Here is a 10,736-nt window from a genome sequence, read left to right as displayed (position 1 = left end):
TCCAGAAGGACAGGTTAGTTGGAGCTAATGAAAATTGTGTCCACTGTTGAGGGCTCCACTAAGCAAGTTTATTACTTTTCTTAATAGTGACACGGTGGAAAAATTATCTTTTAAATAGTCATCTTTGCATCTCAAATCATTTCTTACTTCATTTCTCTTCCTATGACAACTATCTGCTTTCCTTATGTAATGAGAAATGTCACAGAATTCCCCAGATGGAGTTCCTGAGGCTTAAAGGGGGAAAACAAAGGGAGCCAGTTTCAACAGTGGCATACTTGACTGTCCTTTAGAGAAACATTGTGGTCTATGTTTTTAATTAAAAAATAAAAGCTCTCCTGGTATTCAGAAACAACTACAATCATAGTGAAGCACTGGAGCATTATGGGCTATTTCACATTTCAAAGCAGCCTCCCAGGGATCCCTGGGTGGCACAGTGGTTTAGCGCCTGCCTTTGGCCCAGGGCGCGATCCTGGAGACCCGGGATCGAATCCCACGTCGGGCTCCCGGTGCATGGAGCCCGCTTCTCCCTCTGCCTATGTCTCTGCCTCTCTCTCTCTCTCTCTCTCTCTCTCTCTGTGACTATCATAAATAAATAAAAAAAATAAAAAAATAAAAATCAAAGCAGCCTCCCAGCTCAGGCCTGAGCTCATTTCCAGAGACAGTATACGACAGGGGACATTAGAGCCAATTAAAAGGGCCTTTGGGAAATCCCTCCTGGTTTTATGAAGGTGAGTTTAAGGAAGCCTGACCTCACCAGTGAATTTTCCGGAATCTGTGCTTAGATCCTGCAGTGAGGTTGCTGAATCTTATTCTAAAATGCCCAAGGTTTTAAGGTTTTCAGTAAACCTGGTTATTCCTCTGACTTCTAGATCCCTTTTATAACAAAATTCTACCCTTTCTCTTTTGCTTGCTTTTTCTTAACACCCCTCTTCCTTCTCTATCTAATCAATTCTGTCTGCCAAAAAGAGACATTGGGGTGCCTGGGTGGCTCAGTGGTCTGCCTTTGACTCAGGTTGTGATCCTGGAGTCCTGGGATCGATTTCCTCATCAGGCTCCCCTTGTGGGGAGCCTGCTTCTCCCTCTGCCTATGTCTCTGCCTCTCTCTCTGTGTCTCTCATGAATAAATAAATACAATCTTTAAAAAAAAAAAAAAAAGAGACATCTTAGCCACCTATTCAGACCAGCTGTGTAATATACCACAAGATCACTGGATCTCTACCATACTGGGATTTCCTGCAACTTTCCCTAATTGTCAGTGTAGCACTGTTAGTCATATTTTGCTTCTGTATTTTTTTTTAAGAGCAGCCATGTTTAATATTGTGAAATACGATGTGTCTCTTCCTTGCCCCACCCTCTAGAACAGTGATAAATTTCAGCGCACGCTCAGCAGAATTGAATTGTATTATGCACAGTACACATGTTCATCACCAAAACTGTACTTGCTGGAATGGATGCAGGGAGAATGAATTGCTGAGACTTCAAAATCCCAGTTCCTCAGAACTGATTTTATTAGCCAATGTATACCAAAGATGGGTGGTAAAAGAAGTATTATCTTTGCAGTTTTCCTTCATTATTGAAGCTCTATGCTGTTACAGACTGTGGTTTTCCAGTCTTTTGATTAAGCCTTGCCAGTCGTGTGTTGCTGCAACACCAAACAAACAGCTTTGCAACCTGTCACCTCTTCTGGCAGGCAGCCATCCTGGTCTCGGAGAGTGGGGTCAGCGCCAGACTGGAGCAGCAGCTCTACAATGTCCAAAAACTCGCAGGCAGCAGCTGACAGGAAAATGGACAAATATGAAAACAAGGTTACTGTGAAACAAAGAGAAACAACTGTACTCCCCAGGAAAGCCAAGTGCTGAGCAATAGGGAATCTTGAACAGTGAGAAATGTTACAGTGGCCAGTGAGTGATCGGGCCTTGTGATAAGAACTTGGCCATTAGAGTGGATTTTCAAGTGTTAGGAAAATCAAATTTACCTATTTTGGTTGCCCAGAGCAAACAAACAAACACATTTTTTAAAACTGTGAGGTTTTAAGACTATTCTTAAGGATGGGATGAGGGAAAGAACAAAAATAGTGTTTATCTATTTTACTTTGATCAGAATAATGATAGGTTTGTAGGCTACGCCAAAAGGCTAAAAATATTGTAAATGTAAAAGGAAAGAGTTTGTTTTGTCTTTGAAGGGGGGTTAAATTGGGTAACTGACTAAACTTTAATTATTTGTAAATGAAAAAAAAAAAAAGCTGGCCTAGTAATCAGACCATCCTGCTACAGAACTTTGACTTGTTTAAAAAAATAACAAACGGCCCCAATCACACAAGGCACAGAAAGGTGACAAGGACCTAGAGAAATGGAAATGTATTATGAAGATGGCATGTATCGCCTCCAGGAAGGACACACGGACCGAAGGGCTAGGATGGAGAGCCATCTATCGTTTTGCACATACATGGAAACTTGATTTATGACGATGCTGGCATTGCATATCAGCAAGGAAACAAAGATCCATTAATTTAGATGCACTGAAACAACTGGGCTAGAGGCAAAAACAGGCATTTCATACAAGATGAAACAGAAACGGCAATCAACATATGAAAAGATGAACAACCATATTAGTAGGTAGGGAGATGAAAATGAAGACTTGGAGATGCCATTTCATACCCATTAGGTAGGTGGAAATTAAGAACAGACAAGAGGAAGCCCTAAAGAAGGCTGGCATGAGGGAAGCCCCTTCCGGGTGGCTGGAAGTGCACGTCGGTGCTGTCACTATGGACAACAGCTTAGCATTGCATGTTAAACCTACACACGTGTGGGCCCTGCAGCCCAGCCATGCAACTCCTACTGGCATACTCCATGGAAATGTGTGTGCGCATGTTCTCTAGGGGATATTTGCAAGAACGTGTGTAGCAGCGCCATTTGTAATAGACCCCCAAGATAAACAACCCACATGCCCATTCAGAGTAATGAATAAAATACCATACGACATTGAAAACTAATGAACTATAGTTTTATACACGAGTGTACCTCCAGAACATGACGTTGAAGGCAAGAAATCAGAAGAATATGTACAGTATGATTTCATTTAAACAAAAATTTTAAAATAGACCAAACTAAACATCACTGTTCAGGGAGGCAAATATGGAGTGAAATTATAAGGGAAATCATTAATAAAAATTTAGGATAGTTTCAATCATAGGGAGAGAGGATGGGAGGAAGGCCACGTGATTGGATAGGTGCACACAGGGGGTTTCAAAGATATTGACAATGTTCCATTTCTTAAGCTAGGTGGTGGGTACATTATTTTCAAGTTACATTTTAAATTCTTCATATACATTTTATAAATATACTCTTTCATAGTATGATGTAACATAATAGCAACAACAAAAGGTAAAAAAAAAAAAAAAAGAAAAACAGGGAAAGAAAGAAGGGTATAGTAAGGAGTTTGATTCAATGGGCATTTCACTGAGTACATGCTATACCAGACCTATCAAGGATGCAATAAGATTCCTACTCTGTGGAACTTCTTAAACAGCTGGGAGACTAATATGTAAATTGGACACTCTTGACACAAAATAATAACTGTTGTGGCACACACACACATACATACACATATACCTGCACGGAAGTGTGGGGTGGGGTGGGTGGAGAACTTGAGGGATCAGGAAAAACACAAGTAGGTGATACGTAAGCTGAGCTTTGAAGGACAGAGTAAATCTGCAGGTAAGTGGAGACAGAAAGGCATTGTGGAGTGTACAAGGAGTGCTGAGGGAACTGTCTGCCCGGCTCTGGGAAGCAATAGGGACAGTCAAAAGTGGAGCAGGCAGACTGGAGGCAAACTATGCAGGGCTGTGAGAGCCCTACTAAGCCATGCTGAGACGTGTAGCTTTGAGTGCTCTACTAAAGTTTGCATTTATAAGGGGGGGGGGGCGCATGATTTGGCCTCTGTGTTAGGATGATAATTCCAAAAAGAGTGATTTGGACTGCCTAGAAGTTTGTGGCAGGTAGACCAATTGGGAGACCATGACCATTTTAGGAGGACTGAAATTAGCCAGTGTCAGCATGAATATAAAGAAGGGACTGAATAAGAGAGCCACTGACATTCATGTGGATAGGACACAGCAAAGCACTGGATGGGTTTTTAAAAAATGTTTGTGAACATTAAATGTGATAATTAATGAAGCTGAAATGTTCTATTTATAGACAAATATTTATTTATATGTTGCGATTGTTTTTGTTTTTTGGAACAAAAAATATTTTATTTCAGGTTTCAAATATTTTTAGAGGTTTTTGAAAAGCTCACAGGCTCACCACTTGTGATCACATTGTTTACTGAATAAAATGGCCTGAGTTTTTCTATACTTAATATGAAACCCAGATACCATAAAGAAAATTACTGATAAATCCGAATACATAGAAACCTAAAACTGAAAAATTTGAACACATAAAAATTTAAAATAGCTATATCACACACACACAAAATACAATATATAAAGGTAAATTGTAAACTGGGAAACATATTTACATATATAACACATACAAGAGCTAATACCCTTAATATCTAACAAGCATTAACAAATCAATCCAAAAGAACAATGGGCAAGCATGCCTGGGTGGCTTAGTAGGTTAAGCATCTGAGTCTTAATTTCAGGTCAGGTCATGATCTCAGAGAGGTAAGATCAAGCCCTATGTTAGGCTCTGTGCTGGGCGTGGAATCTACTTAAGATTCTTTCTCTCCCTCTGCTCTCCCCCTACTCTCTCTCTTTTTTAAAAATAATATTGGGCAAAAGAACTACAAGAACCAAAGATATTACCTATGTTTTCAATCTTGGAGATGACATAGATGTTGGTGACATTATCTCTAAAATAAGGAACCATAGGAAGGAAGAGTAGGAAGGGAACAGAAGAAGAAAATTATGGAGGGGGAGAAATAATCTTGGTTTGAAATATGATAAATATTGGGGATACTGTAGTGATAGAAAATCTAAAACTCATAGAAGATAACATAGGAGAAAATTGAGGTGACCTTAGGTATGCAATGACTTTTAGATATGACATGTTTGACATGACACCAAAGGCACAATCCATGAAAGGAATAGTTGATAAGCTGGGACTTTAATAAAATAGAAAAACCTCTGCTCTGCAAAAGACAATGGTCAGGGAATGAGAAGACAAGCCACAGACTCGAAGAAAATATTGGCAAAAGACACATCTGGTAAAGGACTATTATCTAAAATATACAAATAACTCCTGGGGCGCCTGGGTGGCTCTATCAATTAAGTGTCTGCCTTCAGCTCAGGTTATGGTCTTGGGGTCCTGGGATAAAGCCCCACATCTAGTTTTTAAAAGATAGATAGATTGATCAATTATTTATTTATTTATTTATTTGAGAGAGCGAGAGAGAGAGAGAGAGAGAAAGAGAGAGGAAGAGAGAGACAATGAGCCAGGGGAGAGGAGCAGAGGAAGAGAGAGAAGCAGACTCCCCGCTGAGCAGAGAGCACCAAGTGGGGCTCAATCCCATGACCCCAAGATCATGACCTGAATCAAAGGCAGATACTTAACTGACTGAGCCACCTAAACACCCCTCAAATAAATAAGTAAAATCATAAAAACCTAAACACCCCTCAAATAAATAAGTAAAATCATAAAAAATATGTATAGAAATAACTCTTAAAGCTCAACAATAAGGGATCCCTGGGTGGCGCAGCGGTTTGGCGCCTGCCTTTGGCCCAGGGCATGATCCTGGAGACCCGGGATCGAATCCCACATCGGGCTCCCAGTGCATGGAGCCTGCTTCTCCCTCTGCCTGTGTCTCTGCCTCTCTCTCTCTCTCTCTCTCTCTCTCTCTGTGACTTTCATAAGTAAATTAAAAAAAAATTTAAAAGCTCAACAATAAGAAAACAAGTAACTGGATTAAAAATTGGGCTAAAGACCTTAACTGACACCTCACCACAGATGACATACAGCAAATAAGCTTATGCAGAAGGTATTCCACATCATATCATCAGGGAAATGCAAATTAAAAGAACAAACCTATTAGAATGGCCAAAATGTGGAACACTGGCAACACCAAATGCGGTGACAATGTGGAGCAACAGGAACTCACTCATTGTTAGTGGGAATACAAAATGGCATAGCCATTTGGAAGATAGCGTGGCAGTTTCTTACAAAACTAACCATATCCGTACCATATGATTAAGCAGCCATGCTCCTTAATGCACAATTAACAGCCTTAATATCAACACAAAGGAGCTAAAAAGTTATGTCCACTCAAAAAATTCTGCACATGAATGTTTATAGCAGCTTAAATCATAATTGCCAAAACTTGGAAGCAACCAAGATGTCCTTCAGTAGGTGAATGGATAAATAAGCTATGGTACATCCAGGCAATGTAATAATACTCAACACCAAAAGACAGAAGTCAATCTGAAAAGGTTACCCACTGTATGATTCTAACAATATGAACACTCTGGAAAAGGCAAAACTATGGAAATAGTAAAAAGATCAGTGGTTGCTAGAGTCTGGGGGTGAGGGAGGGATAAACAGGCAGAGTGTGGTGGATTTTTAGGGTAGTGGAAACACTCTGGATGAAATTATAATGATGGGTACATGTCATTTTACCTTTTCTACAGAATATACAATTCCAAGAGTGAACCATACTGTAAACTTTGGACTTTGGGTGATTATAGTATGATACAATAATAATCGTATGGTATGGAGGTTCATCAACTGTAACAAATGTACCACTCTGATGAGGGATGTTGATTATGAGAGTGAGAAATAACAAAAAAAATATATATATACGTTGGTCTCTATCTTCAGTTCCTGGCACAGAGCTCCTAAAACCCCTGGGCTTTCCTAAGTGATAAGAGCACTAGATCTTGTCACTTGGTCTGTGACAAAGCTCCTAAGTTACTTGGAATTTCCTGGGTGATAGGAATATCTTTTGTTCTAATGAGATGACTCTTAGCGGACTCTTGAATTGCTTCAGGAAGGTGGCTGGTTACCAAAAGACCCAACCATGATTAGAAGCTTGTAGCTTTCAGTCCCAACCCCCATCCTCTGGGAAGGAAAGAGAGGCTGGGCTGGAGATTGAGTTAATGATCAATCATGCTTATGTAATAAAGCCTCCATAAAAACCCTCCAAGTAGGGGGTTTAGGAACTGGGTTGCTGAACACATGGAAGTACTTAAAAGGTGGTAACTGGTGAGGGCATGGAAACTCTGTCCTCTCCCCGCCATATCTCATCCAATGCATCTCTTCCAACTGGTCATTTGTATCCTTTATCACATCCTTTTATATTAAACCAGTAAACCTAAGTGTTACCTTGAGTTCTGTGAGCCATTCTAGCAAATTATCAAAACCGGGAAGGGGTCATGGAAATCCCAATTTGTAGATGGTCAGTCAGAAGTGCAGGTGACAACTTGGGGCTTGTGATCTGAAGGCAGAGGTGTAGTCTTGTGGGACTGGGGGGGAAGGTAGATAATGTCTGAATTAAGTGTTAGAATACTCAGCTAGTGTTGCAGAAGATTGCTTGCTGTGAGGAAAAAACATCACACACATGGTGACTAGAAGTGAAGTGAAGTGTGGTGGTGGTGTGAGACTAAAGGAGAAACACACAGGGAGTGTTCGTTCTTTAGAGGGGAAGCTATACGTGAAGTAGTAAGGGGTATATCGAAAATCTCTGTATCCTTCGCTCAATTTTGCTATGAACCTATAACTACTCTAAAAGTTTTAATCAATCAACTAATCAAGCATTTGTAATTGGGTCTATTTCTGGGTTATCTATCATGTTTCATTGATTTACACACCTATCTTTTTTTTTTTCACACCTATCCTTATACTAACATCATACTGTCTTGATGTCTGTCACTATATAATAAGTCCTGAAGTAAGGGTGTGTCCTCCATCTGGGTCCTTTCCTTTCCCATATAACTTTTAGAATAAGCTTATAAATTTTTTCAAAAGTCCTACTGGAATTTTGATTGAGAGTGCATATAGATCAATTTAGGGGAGAATGGAGAGCTTAACAACATCAAGTCTTCTGATCCATGAACAACAGAATCTTTGTCAATTTACTCAGATTTCCTTTAATTTCTCTCAACAGTGTTTGGGAGTTTTCAGCATATAAATTGTGCATTTATTTTATCTTAGGATTTTCATTTTTTGAGGCTACTATAAATGGTATTTTTTGAGGTTTCAATTTCCAATTGGTTGACTGCAAGTATATAGGAAAACAGTTGATTTCTTCATACTGACTATGTGTTTTTAACTTTTAGTTTCTAATTGTTCATTACCAGTGTATGGGAGTTTTTTGATTCTTGTATATTGATTTGTTATCTTGCAAACTTGTTGAACTCAACTTACTAATTCTAATAGCTTTTTAAAAAATAGATTCTTTGGGGGTCTCCTACATAGGTGTCATATATCTGTGAATGAAGTTTTATTTCTTCCTTCTAAATCCATCTGCTTTTGACTTCTTTCTTTTGCCTTAATGCATTGGCAAGGATTTCTAGTACAATGTTGAATCAAAGGGGAGAGTGTACATCTCTGCCTTGTTCCCGGTCAGAAGGAAAGCCTTTCACTATTAAGAATGTTAGTGGGGTGCCTGGATGGCTCAGTTGGTTAAGCATCTGCCTATGCTCAGGTCATGGTCTCAGGGTCCTGAGATGGAGCCCCACATTGGGCTCCCTACTCAGCAGGGAGCCTGCTTCTCCTCTCCCCCTGCCTGCCACTCACTCTGCTTGTGCTCTCTGTCAAATAAATAAATAAAATCTTTAAAACAATAATGTTAGCTACTAATTACTTCAGGTTGAGGAAGTTCCCTACCTATTTTGCTGCATTTTTTTTTAAATCATGAAGGGAGGTTGAATTTTGTCAACTGTTTTTTTTTTCTAGATATATGGAGATGATAATTTGTTTTGATTTTGATGTGCTGATATGGTGAATACAAAGATTTTTCAATTGCTGAACCAACCTTGTATTCCTGGCATAAAGGTATGTGAGTATGATTTATTATTCTTTTTGTATGTTGTTGGGTTGGCTTTGCTAATATTTTATTAAAGATGTTTGCTTTGGGGTGCCTGGGTGGCTCAGTCGGTTGAGCATCTGACTCTTGGTTTCTGGTCAGCTCATGATCTCAGGGTCATGAGATTGAGCCCTGCATTGGGCTCCATGCTCACAAGAAATCTGCTTGAGATTCTCTCTCATGGTCTTTCTTAAATAAATAAATAAATATAAATAAATAAATAAATAAATAAATAAATAAATAAATAAATAAATAAAATAATTTAAAAAATATGTTTGCATCTATATTCATGGGAGATGCTGGCCTGTGGTTTTCTTTTCCTCTAGAGTTTTCTTCTGACTTTGGTATTAGAGTAATGTCATCTTTATAGAATGAGTTGGATGGCATTCCTTTTTTTTTTTTTTTTTTTTTGACAGTATTCCATCTTTTATTTTCTGAAAGAGCTGATGTTAAACATTTAGTAGAATTTACCAGTGAAGCAATCAGAGCCTGGGGATTTTATTGTGGAAAAATTTTTAGCTACAGATTCAGTGTCTTTAATAGATATGGGGATCTCTAGGTTATCAATTTCTTTTGAGTTTGTGTCTTTTAAGAAATATGTCCATTTCCTCTAAGTTATCTAATTTATTGCTATGAGTTGTTGATAATGTCCCTTTATTTGTTTCATAACATCTGTATGACCTGAGATGTCTCCTTTTCATGCCTGAAACTGGTAATGTTTCTCTTTTTATTATTATTTTATATTGCTCTGGCTAGGGGTCTATCAGTTTCAAAGGTTTTCAATGATTTCATGGATTTTTCTCAATGATGTTTGTTGGTTTTTTTTTTTTAATGATTTATTTATTTATTTATTCATGATAGAGAGAGACACAGGCAGAGGGAGAAGCAGGCTCCATGCCGGGAGCCCGACATGGGACTTGATCCCGGGATTCCAGGATCGCGCCCTGGGCCAAAGGCAGGCGCCAAACCGCCAAGCCACCCAGGGATCCCGATTTTTGGTTTTCTATTACAATAACTTCTGATCTTATTTCGTGCCTATGCTTATCTTGGGCTTACGCTGCTCTTTTCTAACTTTTGAAGAGTAGAATTTTAAGTCATTGACTTGAGAGCTTTCTTCTTTTCTAATAAAAGCATTTGATTTCCCTCTAGCTGCATCCCAAAATTCTGACAGAGTGTTTTTATTTTCATTCAGTTTAAAATATTTTGTAATTTCCCTTGGAATTTTGTTTTTGACCTATGAGTTACTTAGAAGTGTGTTTAAGTTTCTGACAATTGTGTGTCGGGGGTGGTTTACAGATATATGTCTGTTACTGATTTCTAATTTAATTCTGTGGTGGGCACAGAGCAAATTTTGTATGATTTTTAAAATATTTACTGAAGTTTGTTTTATGGCCTAGAATATATGGTCTATCTTGGTAAGTATTCCATGTGTACTTGAAACATGTATTTGGTTTATTAGGTGGAATGTTCTATAGATGTTCTAAAGATCTATAGATGACAAGTTAAGTTGGTTGACAGTATTGTTTAGTTCTTTCATATTCTTGCTGAATTTTTATCTACTTGCTCTGTCAATTACTGATTTGTAATGTGACATTGAGTTAGGTTGCTACTCTGTGTCTCATAAGTTTCAACTGAATGCAAGGACATTGTATGTAGAAGGACGGTAGAGGGTACATTAAATAATAATATTTACACCCAGAAATCGGTATGCCTCT

The 10,736-nt window shown here is 38.7% G+C and overlaps 1 protein-coding gene across 2 annotated transcripts in view; it reads right to left on the bottom strand.

Annotated features, from left to right (window-relative positions):
- Positions 1 to 1,490: 1,490 nt before the first annotated feature.
- The window catches only part of ACBD6 (acyl-CoA binding domain containing 6), a 214,402-nt gene continuing 205,156 nt past the window's right edge, over positions 1,491 to 10,736 (bottom strand). For both annotated transcript variants that reach the window (XM_041756193.1, XM_041756202.1), the window contains one exon: positions 1,491 to 1,773. In XM_041756193.1, the coding sequence (XP_041612127.1) occupies positions 1,619 to 1,773 (155 nt within the window). In that variant the 3' untranslated portion in view covers positions 1,491 to 1,618. The remainder of the gene's footprint in view (positions 1,774 to 10,736) is intronic.

The sequence above is a fragment of the Vulpes lagopus genome, chromosome 1 (assembly GCF_018345385.1).
Source record: "Vulpes lagopus strain Blue_001 chromosome 1, ASM1834538v1, whole genome shotgun sequence".
Taxonomy (NCBI): domain Eukaryota; kingdom Metazoa; phylum Chordata; class Mammalia; order Carnivora; family Canidae; genus Vulpes; species Vulpes lagopus.
Note: the sequence above shows the minus strand (reverse complement) of the source record. Positions and strands in the feature narration are given on the sequence as shown.